Here is a 14,972-nt window from a genome sequence, read left to right on the forward strand (position 1 = left end):
TTGATTATGACAGCTTACCCCATCTCTGAATGAGTTTCTCTGAAAACTTTTATGATTACCCACCATCCCACACCACTAGTCCCATGTCACCAATGGACTTGTTTTATCCATTGATCTGATCTGATTCCCACGTGGGAAAGAAAGAGATAGATGGCTATAAGTTGTCATCAGAAGACACTTTTAAACCAAATTTGTGCAACAAAAGAGGCCTAGAAAGAACAATTCTTAAGCTAAGCTTACCTAGAGTTCACAATTAAGTTTAACAGGCAGTAACTAACATCTTAAAACATTAAGAGTTGTACTTGGGTAGAATTTGACAGACAAGAAAAAATACCCAATTTTTCTGTAAAGTAATTAAGTTCTGTCCAAGAGTCGCATTTAAAGAGTGTTTATTAGAGTCCTCCTTATGCAGACCAAGATGAATTACCATTTTGGTAGAAAGCTCTTCACTTTACATTTAATGTCAAGAATTATCTGACATCAGGCTTGGAACTTTTTTAGGTACATTACCACAGAACTGCAATAATTTAAAATACAAACTGCAAGAAGTAATACTTATTACCATCTAAGAACAAGGCCAAATTTCCTTGTCAGACTAACAGTTCAAGAACCCAAATTGGCTCAAGAACCCCACATTGGCTAAAAAGTCCCAGAAGACAAGGGAAAGAAAGAATGAGGTCAACACGCAGAGCCCTCAAGAATTTAGCGGGTCGAATGAATTTGAGGCCTGTAGATTCATAAAAATTCATTTTCCCAGTCTATCAAAAGTGGTAAAAGGGCAGTCAACCCTGGCTTAAAAAAAGAGCTGGGTCCTGAAACAAAGTTTCTTAGCTGCAGGAACATTTCTTTCTCTTTTTCCAGGGCTGACTACCATTGGTGAAGCCCTTGGAGTGGCCATCTCCTAAGAACTCCATCAGAAGGCGTTAGTCCTACCAGGGAGGCACCAGTTCTGTTGCCCAAGGTTGCTGAGGGCCTGAGTAGTTGGATTCAGTCACCACTTGCAGCAGAAATGAAAGAGAGAAAGATGATATAAAAAGGAAAAATAAAATATAATCACAGTTTGGCCAAAACTGGGAAGACAGCTAACTGCCTTCCCGGTCTTATAGACACGTTGCAATTTATAGAAACAAAAAGCCAAGATATGTAATATACTGGCTCCAGGGCTTTGGGATCAGTTTCTGCTTTCATTTTCAGTGTGAGATGATGGCTGATAAGGAGCTGGGATAGAGAATAGCTCAACAAACAGGTTAGCAGGAAATGGAGAAGGAAGAACAATTTGGGTGGTCCTCCAATTTTAGAACAAGGGTCTTGGTTCTTAATACTGATAGTTTAATTTGATGGCTAGTGATTGAGTTTGGAATGAAGGAATAGAGAAAGGTTGTGATCAGAAGGTGGTCAACAGCACCTGAAGAGAAACAGATCAAGGAAGCAGGAAGTAGAATGAATGAGACAATGAAGATCCGTGGCACAGGGACGCCAGGTTTTTAAAAGAGGAGGGCTGGAAGTCTTCCCAAGCAACAGGGTTCAAAAGCCCAGGCTTATGGCAAGGACAGTGCCCTTTGACGTCAATTACTCTGATTACCTGTTTACTCAGGTGTCTCCCTTCCAGTTGGGTCCTAATAAGCCTATCAACACTTTTCATTCAAGTAAGGTGCTATTCACAAAGTCTGGAGTTCCCCACACCACAACCTGTGAGCACATTAAACTTCTACTTTGCACCAAGTGGTTATTGTTTTATATGGTATATGGCCTGTTTAAATTCCCCTTATTTTTATATCAAGTAATGAAATATGAAGACACACCATTTTTTATATACAAGAACTTCTCAAAGGTCCTCCATTTTCTTGTGAGTCTCTCTAACTCGTCTCCATGGCAGTAAATAATTAACCAATGGTAAGGGTGACCTAGAGTCTGTTATAGTTAAAGTTTCGTCCCGGGGTTTCATAAACTGACTTCCAGACCACTCACGTATAATCAAATCAAGCCTTTATTGAAGCACACCGGTGGCAACTGACCAGAACATAAAGCTGTCCCCCTGATCAGCCCTCAAACAATTGCAAGGGCGCTCCTTATAAGCCTGAAAACCGCAAAAGGGGTGTTCAGGGGGCCTAGCCAATGCAAGCAAGTCGGGTTACCGAAGTGGGAGAGTGGGGTCAGGTGGCGGGAAGCCTAACCAATCACAGTTAGCCCAGTCACCCCAGTTACAGAAACAGAGCCCCGTTACCCTAGTTACAGAAACAATGCCCCTTTAGGTAGTTCCATGTTCTTAAAGATTTCTATAGCAAAAGGAAAAGAACATCTTGCCCCAGTCATGACCCTTCTCCTTGGCATGGTTGTTTTACAGGATGGAGTTACAAAACAAAATGGAGTCACATTTGCTTTTATTATCACAAGTCCTTGTTTCTTGTAGCTTACAGGGCCCTTCCCTCATTGAATGCACAGCTTCTGGAAGCTGGGACAGAAGGCCACCTACCTGTCATCTTATCTTCTGTGGAGAGCCACCTGCCATCAAAGATGCTGTCTTCACTGGGAGTGATTTCACATTTGGGAGCACTGTCACTTATACATGCAAAGAAGGGTGAGTAAACCCTAGGAAGAAAGAAATATCAGAGCTGGGGAAGGGATACTTCCCGGCTGCAGAGGGTGGACCCCTGGACACAAAATTCAATTTCCTGGCAGCCAAAGAGAGCTTTATGCTTATTTTTTGACAGCAGAGACATGTTTTCCTGTGAAAACAGTGTTTTCCTGGAACTTGTTAAATGTATTAAATTAATAGCAGACATAGGCAATGAGTGAAAAATATCTTTCTACTTTAGCCAAATACGTAAAAAAGCACAGTTAAGGCATTTGTGTGTTTATCTTCTGCAAAACAAAGGCAAGACTTTAAGTCACAACATAAAGATTATATATCTTCAGGAAAACAGAAAGATAAAGTTTAAGGGTTTTCATTGCGAATGATCTGACTTAATTCAGAGATAATATTTGGAAAAACAGGAAGCAAGTTACAAAGGGCTTTCACACTCTGGTCTCATTTCATCTTCGGGAAAAGCCTGTGAAGTACAGAGAAGGGAAGGGCTCCTTCTGGGCTGATCTGCTTAGGGTCTCAAGGCAGACAATACAGCACTGAGGGTGGTTACACTCCAGTTTGTCTGACTTGCATTAATTGCAATCATTGTTTTTTCTTTCCTGTGCTTTCTTATTGATTATTTTTGCCATTAATAATGCTTTCATACTCCAGTTAAACTGCAGTTGCTCTTCACACATTTGCAAGAGCAGAGGGGTTGGCTTCTTCTGGATTCCTTTTCCAGTCTGTCCTTTAGTAACTGTGTGGCCTTGGGAGTGGTGTGACCTCTCTATGCCTTGATTATCCTCCTGTGTAAAACAAGCTCATTAAAGGTTCATACTTACAAATAGTATGGGGAATAAAATGACATAATGCATGGCTTTTCCGAGAAAACAAAAGAAAAAAGCTGATCAACCCAATAAACCTAGCCATTATTGTAATGATAAGAATGCAGAGGTGAGGACATAGTTTCTGTGCTCACATGGAACTTGGATTTCATTTTACCTGTGTGGACCAGCCCACTAACACATGATCGCCAGCAGGTGGAGACAATATTTTTTTTCTTTTTTTTTTTTTTTTGCCGAAATATCTTCAGAGGCTTCAGTTACTGAAATTCCAGATCTTTTCTTTTTAATTTTTTAACTGATACATATAAAAAAATTAAAATTGAACATACTAGTAGGGTAGTATGTAATGTTTCAGTACACCTGGAATGTATAACATCAGGTTAAACATGTGTATCAAACATTTATCATTTCTTTATGGTGAAAATTTCAAACTCCTTTCTTGTTGCTTTTTGAAATACACATGACATGGTTGTTATCTATAATCTCACTTCTTAATCCTAACTGATCCACCTTTCCCCATCCCTCCTTCCTTCCCTCCAGCCTCTGGTAACTGACATTCTACTCTAAACTTCTGTGAGATCAACTTTTCGAATTCCAAATCTTAACACCTTCTTATGTGACAAGGAAATCTCTTTAATATGAATGTGTCAGTGCAGGAGTGGTGTTGATGGTCCTAATTGTGCACTTCGGTGTGACTCACAGTGAGCTGCATGGGACAATTTAAAACTCATTTAAGTGTTTATGACATGAATCCAGAAGACAGCAACACCTCTGCTATGGCTGCTTCCGAATGTGTGAAGAGCTGCTGCAGTCTCTCTGAAGTGTGAAAGCATTATTAATGGTGACACACTTATGTGACTAATTTTAAAGAGTCCTCTGTATTTAAGTGTTTGTGGTGGTTATGGTTTTATGTTCCAAATAATATCAAGGTATTGACAACTTCTGCTGATGCATAATCATCATATAAAACTATAGTTAAACTACAGAAGATACAAAAATAACTATAGAAAATACAAAAATCTATATTGAAGACTCACCCATCATTTTGATACCCAGAAATAAATAATGTTAATATTTTACTTCATTTTCCCCCCAGAATCTTGTCTTTGGCATATATTTTTAAATGTTAAAGATCATGATGTTTGCAAATTTCTATTTTTTTCATCTTTTCTTCACAAATCATACACTTCTTCACAGATTATTATCTGTAAGATTACACAGGAGTTTTCTGCCTTCCAAATGTCTCTCCATATCTACACGTGGTGTGTTTAAAGAAGCAATAAAGAAGTTAAAATAACAACAAACCCATTCATCTGAAGAGGATTTTCACATTCTTCAAAAGACTTCCACATAAATTTTCTGATATTGCCCCTTAACAAATATGGGACTTGGTAGAAAATATATATATTACTTTATAAGTTGTTGATGGACCTTTATTTGTTTATATGTGGTACTGAGAATTGAACCCAGTGCCTCACACATGCTAGGCAAACGCTCTGCCACTGAGCCACAACCCCAGCCCTGGTAGAATCTATATTATTCCCCTCTTTTTTCTATCTGAGACACGAAAATATTGGGCCACATTATCTTAGAGGTCCCATCTGATCTGTGATTGATCTGTGGAGCTTTTCTGACATTGACTAAATGGAAGTCAATCTGCCCACCTAAGTCACAAAGCTACCAAGGGAAATGAGACGCTGTATAATAGTTCTTTTTATAGACATGAAGTGCTATGTAAGTTTGGCTATAGTATGGTTTTCTGTACCGTGAGGGTTATATAATGTGGTGGTATTTCAATAACATGGGAGAAACTATCTTAGTATCTAAACAAATTTATATAAATTATGCACAATTATAAATCACTATAATTTTTTTCCAAAAGAAAAAATCAACTATTAAGAGGCAGGTTTATTTTTCTGAAATTAAAACTCTTGTTTTGAGAGAAAGAACTGTATTCCCTTTTATGCACATCATCCCCTCTTTGGTGTGCTCTGGAAAGATCCTCTCTGTCTTATTCCTTTTTTTTAGGCCAAATTTCTCATGAAACATTTGAAACATATAGAAAGTCAAAAAAGAAAACAAAATTCTTCTTTTTTAACAATATTCATGTATCCATTGCTGAGATAAAAGTACATGTTAAATTTTTTGCTATAATTACCACAGATCTCCTTTTATAAAAGAAAAACAGTATTTTGAAGAGAAAACCATCCTCTTCATTCTTCTACTCTCCTCAAAGAAACACGGCACATTTTGTCTTTATCACATACATATGTCCCCATAAAAATATTCTGTAGATTTGTGAGTTTTGTATGTGTTGGTTCATAATTTATCCTTTAAATGTGGATTTTTCACCTAACATTATCCTTTTCACATTTATCCCTGTTGATACAGGTAAGTCAACTCATATGCAATGCTACAGTAGTTCCTTATAAAAATAAGCAATGTATAAATTACCCATTTTTATTTTTTATGGTTATTAATCTGTTATATTTTCTTTTGATCAATTTGATTACATCTGGGTAATTTCCTTTTACATACCTTCCCATTCACTAATTTTTCTTTCTACTCTCTATAGTCTGTTTTTGAATGTGTCTATTCATTTAAATTTTTTTCCTATGTGTTTATTTCTAGAATTTCTATTTGTTGATTTTCAGATATTTCTGCTTTTTATAGTCTCTTCTTTTTTTAGTAGAATTTTGAATCATTGATCTTTGTAAACATACTTCATATCATAATTTTAATAACTTTTTTTAAAGAGAGAGAGAATTTTAAATATTTAATTTTTTTTAGTTTTCGGCGGACACAACATCTTTGTTTGTATGTGGTGCTGAGGATCAAACCTGGGCCGCACGTGTGCCAGGCGAGCGCTCTACCGCTTGAGCCACATCCCCAGCCCCATACCATAATTTTAGTTTAGTTTAGGTTTTTTTTTTCATTCTTTGAAGTACAGGGGATTGAACCCAGGGGTGCTTTACCACTGAGTTACATCCTCAGACCTTTTTATTTTGAGACAGTATCTAAGTTGCTCATGCTGGCCTCAAATTGGTGATCCTCCTGCCTCAGCCTCATGAATCACTGGAATTACAGGCATGTGTCACCATCCCCAACTTTTTTTTTCTTTTAAGATTTTAGAGAATTTTCTTCTATTATCTCACTCGTTGGTGTGCTAGCATTACAGTTTATAGAAGATAGATATGCTTGCATATGTTTGATAATTTCAGATTGTGTCTTTATAGTTACTATAGTTATAGTTACTATAACTAACAGTTACTATAGTTACTGTTTAACAGGGCTTGTTCAACATATGCCAATTTGTTATGATCTGACTACATGGATAATTTTTTTCTACCAGGTACCCCAAGAGTATTGCCAACCTAATTTTACATTAATTTATCAATTTGAAGGTTCTCTGTACAAAGTGAGTGCTATCAATTCTGACCTCAAATCCATATGAGGTGCAGACTTGCAGATTGACACCTTCATAGGGACTTTTTTTTTTTTACTTAAAATATTTTAATTTCTAAAAATAATGAAACAATTAGAATTTAAGTAATTTCATTGTACAGCATTTGATAATACATTTCAACAACCAGAAAGGTAAAACAAACCACTTAAATTAGTTTAATTTACTTTCTAAACTTAATAATATCCAAACTCATTTGCCCACCATGAATATGCAAAAATCAGCACCAGTGAAAGTGCTGATGTAAGTTACTATATTTCAACTGGTAATAACCTATAAGTACAAGCACATAAGAACTTATTTTTTGGTACTTGGGATCAAAGCCAGGGCTTTGCTCATACTAAGCATGCCTTGTACCACCTTATACTCCCAACGCTACAGTACATAGGAATTTTTTTCAAAAGACAATCTGTTGAAATCCATAATCAACTGAAATTTCCATTTTATTCTGTTGTGAAAAAAACAAAAGCCATCACTAATATCAATGGTATCAACAGAAGAGATTATTTGCCTAGTCTGTGCTCAAAAAGAACAGTCATCTTGTTGAAAGGATATGAACTTTTCAAACTTAGTTCTTTTTCATTTGTTTACAAATAAAATGCTTCAGCTAACATTCTGACAATTTGTTCTGTACATGGCTGAGTCTTCCAGGTTCTCATTACACAGCCATTTATGGGCATAATCTTCTGAACACTGTATAGTTTGAAAAAGTTGTTTAAAGTTTCGAGGATACATATTAATTGTTTTCACATCTTCATTTTTTCTTATTTGCTTCAATATATGCTTGGCATCAACTGGACTCAATGAATGTAAATGGTCTACTAGCTTGGCATTGCGCTTCCCAAAACAGTGCTTTTCCATATGAAAAAATACATCATAGTTAACGGGAGTCAACTCTTCTGTAAATAAAGTTTTTCGAGGAGTCATTTGAATAAAATACAGGTTCTGTTGTATTGGTTCTAATGGTTCCCTGTGCTTTAGCTTTTCCAGCTGCCCATTTTGGGGGCATATATCAAATGACGACCAAGGCTCCACATGCAGAAGCTTAACATCACAAGCTACTTGCCAGAGTACACTTAATGCCTGATAGAAGTTTGGATTTTTGGGACCTGCCGTTAGATTCTGGTATTCTTTTTCACTGACAAACATATTTAGTTCTACTCGTCCGTATTTATATATAGAAGTACAGGAATAGAGATCATATAAAAGTTTCCAAAGTATGTTTCTTTCACTTCTAAATGGCAAAATTCCAACTATTTTTAAAGGAATACCTGCTTTCCAAGAAACTGCTTGTATTCTTAAATCTTTAAAAAGCTCATTTGAAGCGTAAACAGGCGGTTTTGCCATTGTACAATTGTCAGGATCCATTTTAAAGAAGTCACAGTAGACCACTTTTAGTTTTCCATTCATATTTTCCCTTAAGGACTCCAAATGTGGAATAAAAGTTTTATCACTTTCTAAGGCAACCACTTTAGCACCAGCTTCAAGTAATGCTCGAGTCAGGATTCCAGGACCTGGATTGCACTCCAGGAATAGCTTTTCAGGATTTTTTCGTTTCTTCCGCATAAGTTTTATCAGGGTCTCAGCCAATTTCCGATTGGTTATATAACGCCCTGGCTCTGAGCGGCACTTGGACATCCACCAAGGAGATTCCTCCAAATCGGTATAGGGTAAATGCTGTGGGGAGAAGTCAGACAATCCAAGGCGGTTCCTCGCCGGCAAGTCTTTCCGCTTAGTTGTTCCCGACCTCAAAGTACTAAAACGACCAGCAGCTGCCAAAACTGATCATGTCAGTCACGGAGCAAGGCCAGTAGCTGGGCCCCACATCCTCGCCTCTAAGGTGGTCCACGAAGATCACCTAGGATCCACTTCGGTAAACCCTGTGCAGAGGATCCCACGTGCTAACCCTCCCCTACTTCGTAGGGACTTTTGACTCAGCTGTCACTCTCCTTCAACTCCACTTCCTTTTCTCATCTAATCCAGGGTCCGCCATGGCATTCATTCACAGGCTTACTTTTCTGGTTTTAATTTCTTCCTCGTGCCAGGAACATGGAGCTTTTCTTTCTGGTCAGCTCAGCTATGCATTGAAAATAGTGTCTGTCATACTTTATCAGGTATTGAATAAGGAGAGATTTCAGACTATGTTACAGCCAGAACCAGGAGTCGGTTCTCATCCTCTGTCTCTTTTACTCCTCTTCTGTTTCTTCCCCAAACGTTTGATTGGCATAGGCCAACTTGTTCTCTGTGTCTTGTTCTATTCAGGGACAGCATCACTGCGATCAAGTCATGGCTTCTGCATACTGTGGCCTGTCTTGATGTCTCCTTAGGTGCTATTGACCTTATTAGATGATTAGGGGTTACTTCCAGTCTCAGTTGTGCGTTCTCTGCCCTGTACAGTTTGTAACCAACCCAGGCCTGTTTATTGCATGACACACCTACACATTCTTGCTGCCGTCTCAAGAGTTTTTTTCCTTTTATACTTGTGTTGTGCTTTGCATCCATCTTTCCTTGAATTACAGGAGCAAGGTCCACTCTCAAGCTGAGGACAAAAAACTGGCAGAGACTTCAGGAGGCCAGCATAGGAGGATGAATGCTAGAAAAAGAAAGAAGCAAGAAGCTTTGTTTCCACACTCTTCCCTAAACTTGGCCACTAAAAATTTCATCTTTTGTTTTTATCAAAACATTTAGCTTCTTGAAGCTTTCTCTGCAAACCCCAAAACCTAGGAGGTTTCCAGTTGTTTGCACAAATATATAAGTGGTCATTTGTTTCTTGTTTGCCTCCTGGTCCTTAGGTTTATACTCCTTGGTGTGAATCTCAGAGGGTGGAAGGGCTATTGATTTCCTGAAAACCTAATCAAATTTTCCCCTTTTTGATTCTTTTCAAACATAAACTGCTGAATGCAATTATTGGATATGTTCAGATAAAAGCTTTGAATGTTGTTATTAATTGAAAGCAAGATTAATTACTGATGCACATTCATGCTTCCTATTGTTCTTATTAACTGCAGCTATTTAATGGGCTGTTCTACTTCTTTAGAAGAAGAGCTAATACCCCACTAGAGAGCTTTCTCTTAAAGTTTCCCAAGCACATGCCAATTAGTCAGCCTGCACTCAGCATGTGAATCAAATCACTGAAAATCGTTTGCTACTGAAAAATTACTCTGCCCATTTTCAAAGGATTTGGGGTTATCACTCCAGAAACATGAAAATGTATCCCAGCCAGTTCATCTTCAAATGTGCCCTTCTAAGGCGCTAATGTAATCTTGATGGGCCATTTTTCCTTGGACTTAAAGAATAAAACAATTTATTCAGAAATATGTATGGCCTGATTTTCAATAAAAGCCTGCCAGAGAGTCCTTAATGCCTCTTGAATGAGAGCACAAAATGTTGTAATCTGTTACATTCTGTTGAACAGAATTTGGTTCACTATTGTATTGAACAGAATTTAATTAAATATTAATTTTAGATTTGTTTCCAATTGTTCTTGCTTTGGGAGCCAGCATTTATGGACATATTTCATCATCTCTATACAACTTTACCATCTCTAAATATTATTTTTCCACGTTTTTATTATCAGGATGTTACAAAGGTGTCAGGAGATCTGCCTCAGGAATGGGGCCAGAGATCTGTGGCTGCACATGCTCACCCACAAAACACCAGGGCAGCCCTGTCAGAAAGCACCCATTTCTAGCTCTTGCCCTCCTCCCCCCTTTCCTGGTGTTTGTATGCCACTCGGATTTGTAAGTTCCCCGTGTGTCCCCGCCGTGTTCCACTCCCCTTGCTTTGTTCCTGCCACTCTTCTGCCCTGCACGACCCTTCTTCCACTTCTCCTCTCTCATAACTGGGAGGTCTTCTCTCCCCTTCCCATTCTCTGTCAGAACCCATCACTCCTCCTTCAACTGAGCACTGTGGGCATGAAGGGGGCCTGTGGTGCCCCAGATAGTTGTGGGGTGGGGAGCAGAGGCGCAAGCCAGTAGATGCATTGGCATCACATCCGTGCACTAAGGAAGTGACTCTGGCACATGGCAGGCCCTTCAAAGTTATTTAATAAGGGGCTAAGTGTTGGCTGAGGGTCATAAAGAAAATTCAAGATTGTAGGTTAGACCTAAGGGAGTGTAGGTTCCAAGAAATCATGGATAGTGTTGAAAATGCATTCTTTTAATTCATTTATTCAAAGAAATAGATATTTAGTGGTGATCTTCCCTTAAATTATAGAACAGCTCGGTTGTGATTTTCCACTAGAAGTCGTTGGTGGAGATTTTTCAGATCAGGCGGTCAGAGGCCTAACAATGTGCTGACAAATTATAGAACACAATTCCTGTGCTCTCCAGAGAACTGGGTGGAATAAGGATGGTTCTGGAGGTAGATGCTCCTTCCTCAAATCAGCTGACCTCATGAAATAAAGGAAAAATTTTATAGATGGCACAATGGATTCTTGTAAGTCAAGGATGTCTGAGGTTATGTCTGTGAACTTCAGCCAATGAAATATGCTGGCGACATCAAAGGATCCATGAACATAAGAAAGCATATTTCAAAGTGTGCAAATGATGATGTGAACTGTGCTATAACACATCAGGAACTTCAGCCAATAGGACTTCCACTCGGAGCACAGCCTACACAGGAACAGTAGAATCTGTACACCCAAATCAGGGATAATGGATTTTTCCATGATAAAAGTTTGCTTTTAACATGTTGTGTGTAAATCTTCCCGCATCTTCTAAGATAGAAGCCATCTAAATGTTAAGTTCAGATCCTTATATAAAGAACTGAGCTTATTCAAACAATGAAGTACAGCAGGTCATAACTGGAGACTCACTCAGTTGTTGGGCACATCTATGAGTATTCATTTACAGACTCATTCTATCCATTGCATGACCTAAGACAGTGGGTAGGATGAATGCACATATCTCTACAGATGCCCTACCATTTTGCCCTTGATTTACCTATTTCCTATACATTTCATAAATAATCACCCACTAGGATAAGGGAATTCCAACCTCTGTACAAAAGCCAATCCTTTATAAAACTAAAAGAGATCTCAAGATAATTTTCTGATAACTAATTACCTAAGAATGTTTACTGACTGATGGGTCAAATAAATTTGTGCTACTGACACTGCAGTACATTTTCCATAGGATACCCACAAATTGTGACCCTACCGACCTTGTTTTGAAAAGAGAGCAGTATTGTGGAAACTGTTAGAAGTGTTAGAATCTGATAAACCAAATTCAGATCCCATTTCTACTGCTTACAGTTGTGTGACTTTAGACAAGTTACTGAGCCTATCTGAAGCACCATGGACTCATCTTTAAATGAACCAATCAATTTGTCTAAACTATTAAGTACTCAATTATTTTAGTCCCTTTACCATTTATTATCAAAATGACAGACTGATCACATGCTAGATATTATTTTAAAACTCTGTCATCTTTCTCTTAAGTAGAATGATCATGAAAATAAAAATGACTTAAATATAATAGCACTAATACTGCATATCCTAATATTTTGTTCTGCTTCATTGAGCTAGCACTTGAGAATAAGATTTTTTCATATCATCAATCTATCATCCTATGTAGGCATATGTCATCATACCTTATGCATAAAGAAAGAACTGTTAAGCAAAATTTTTCATTCTGATTGAATAACAAAGCCCATATGTAAAACATGGCTTTTAACTCTAATCACATAGATAAAAGTTTTAGAGGCATTAAAGACTGAAATTATAATCACTGTTTTAAAGTTCACTGAATATAATTATATAACTACGAGCTCTTCTAGGCTTAAAGTGAAGCTTTTTCAAAGACAAGTGCTAGCAACAGACTAAAGCCATCTTAAAGACAGATGGAGTTCCCATTTTAAATTGTATCAAATAGGACCATCGCTTACTTCTCGATTTTATTTCGAACATGTGCAACAGTTATTAGAGTTCCTTAAATAGGAAAAACCTTAAATCCATTTCTCTTTCTGAACAAACAATATTAACATCAAAATGCATTTACATATCTCAAATAAAGTTCACTTGATCAATAAGCTCAATATTCAAATAGTAACTATAATATTCTTTATAATACTAAAGAACAAAGATAAAAGTAAAGTCACTGTTGAAAAGATCTGAAAATAGATGCAAATGCTTTTTCTCAAATATTCAGTATAATTAGTTGTTGTCTCTTTTCCATCAACCTCTTAGGTATACCCTTGCTGGGCCTGATACTATTGAGTGTCTGGCCAATGGGAAATGGAGTGGAAGTAACCAACAGTGTCTGGCTGTCTCCTGTGATGAGCCCCCCAACGTGGACCATGCCTCTCCAGAGACTGGCCATCGGCTCTTTGGAGACATCGCAATCTACTACTGCTCAGATGGTTACAGTCTGGCAGACAATTCCAAGCTCCTCTGCAATGCCCATGGAAAGTGGGTTCCCCCAGAAGGTCAGGCCATGCCCCACTGCATAGCTCATTTCTGTGAAAAACCTTCATCCGTTTCTTATGGCATCTTGGAATCTTTGAACAAAGAAAAATTTGCAGCTGGCTCAGTTGTGAGCTTTAAGTGCACGGAAGGCTTTGTGCTGAACACTTCAGCAAAAATAGAATGTATGAGAGGCGGGCAGTGGACCCCCTCCCCCGAGTCCATCCAGTGCATCCCGGTGCGGTGTGGAGAGCCGCCAAGCATCATGAATGGCTACGCAAGTGGGTCCAACTACAGTTTTGGGGCCTTGGTGGCTTATAGCTGCATCAGAGGGTTCTACATCAAAGGGGAAAAGAAGAGCACCTGTGAAGCCACGGGACAGTGGAGTAGCCCCATTCCCACTTGCCACCCTGTATCTTGCAGTGAACCACCTAGGATTGAGAATGGCTTTCTGGAGGTAAGAAGCTGATTAGCAAAATGGTCCCTGCTTCTCACTTCCAGGACCAGCCCACTGTGGCTAACCCTGGTGTTCAGAAGCAAGGCCAGTAAACAGATTATTGCTATTGGTGGTGAACATGGGATAATATTTAAACAAGATGATTCTGAGTCCTTTTGACATACAGCTTTCTATATTTTATTAGTATATAGGTAGTCTAAGTGAAAGACTTTTTGGTTAAGACTTTTGCTTAGATTTATTTTCTGTCCATTGGAAGAAGATATAGAGAATAAGTATAAAATTTTTCTTAATTTATTTACTTAACAAATATTTCCAGAGCTTCTGCTAGCTGCTAGGTATACTTATGAGCACTAGCATTGAACAGTACAATTAGGTCCTTGATAGCATGATGTTTACATGTACATGGGACCCTCAAACAAAACCAAAGTAACTCCAAATACTGCTAAGTTCACCATAGCCCTGAAGCGGTAATTTTTTTTATTTCTATTTATTGTTATCACTAACAAAGAACCATAATAATCATCTTAAATGTTTAATTATTAGTTCATCTGCCTAAAAATATCCATTATTATATTATGTACTTAAATTTTAAGATCATGAATATTAAAGTTTTAGTTTTAAAGACGAAAGGAGTCTGGGGATGTGCCTCTGTGGTAGAGCACTTGCCTAGCATGTATAAGGCCCTGGGTCCAATCCTCAGCACCATTAAAAACAATAAAATGGCTAAAGATGGAAGGTTCATCTTTATTTTCAATCCTCTGTTACAGCAACAATTTTAAAAAGTATGTTATGAAGAAAACAAATAAGATGCTGAAGATGTATCCATAAAAATATTTTATTTCTATTATTATCATCTAATATTATTATCATTAACAAATGTATATGCATTTGTGTGTTTCCTTTTCTGTGGTTAAAACAGCAAACTGTAGCATTTCTTTGATCATCAAGATTTTTTCTTATTTTACCAAGCAATCTATAATTTTTTAGCAGACCTTATCAATATAGAGTATATTGATATTTTACTTCATATGGGCTCAGTCCTGTGTGGTAAATATTTCTGCAGTAGGTGTTATTTAATTTGATCTATATTTCACTTCTGCATTTCCAGTTAGGAAAAAAAAACATTAAGTGGACCTGCTGAACAAAAATGGAAATCTTTATTAACTCGTAATGAATGCGTCCTTATGTAAGCCTCTGGTTTCGTTCTTTTTTTTCTTTTTTTTTTTTTTTTTTTTTTT

The 14,972-nt window shown here is 37.7% G+C and overlaps 2 protein-coding genes and 1 long non-coding RNA gene across 6 annotated transcripts in view; 1 reads left to right on the forward strand and 2 right to left on the reverse strand.

Annotated features, from left to right (window-relative positions):
• LOC308642952 overlaps positions 1-14,972 on the reverse strand; it is a 1,001,730-nt gene that overhangs the window by 872,486 nt on the left and 114,272 nt on the right. The gene's annotated exons all lie outside the window — the stretch shown is intronic.
• Positions 1-14,972, forward strand: part of SVEP1 (sushi, von Willebrand factor type A, EGF and pentraxin domain containing 1) — a gene marked incomplete at its 3' end in the record, with an annotated part of 177,575 nt that overhangs the window by 131,722 nt on the left and 30,881 nt on the right. For both annotated transcript variants that reach the window (XM_081282377.1, XM_081282378.1), the window contains exons 36-37: positions 2,411-2,578; positions 13,062-13,734. In XM_081282377.1, coding sequence (XP_081138503.1) covers positions 2,411-2,578; positions 13,062-13,734 — 841 coding nt within the window. The remainder of the gene's footprint in view (positions 1-2,410; positions 2,579-13,061; positions 13,735-14,972) is intronic.
• LOC308642845 (dimethyladenosine transferase 2, mitochondrial-like) lies at positions 6,923-8,784 on the reverse strand. The gene has a single exon (XM_081282210.1). It carries the CDS (start codon positions 8,510-8,512, stop codon positions 7,478-7,480), a length of 1,035 nt encoding a protein of 344 aa, XP_081138336.1. The 5' UTR covers positions 8,513-8,784; the 3' UTR covers positions 6,923-7,477.

This window comes from Spermophilus citellus (genome assembly GCF_964194105.1).
Source record: "Spermophilus citellus genome assembly, chromosome: 2".
Taxonomy (NCBI): Eukaryota; Metazoa; Chordata; class Mammalia; order Rodentia; family Sciuridae; genus Spermophilus; species Spermophilus citellus.

What these genes read in the sequence shown, in the direction of transcription:
- LOC308642845 (XM_081282210.1), bottom strand. Translation starts at nt 8,512, where the DNA reads ATGTCCAAGTGCCGCTCAGAGCCAGGGCGTTATATAACCAATCGGAAA.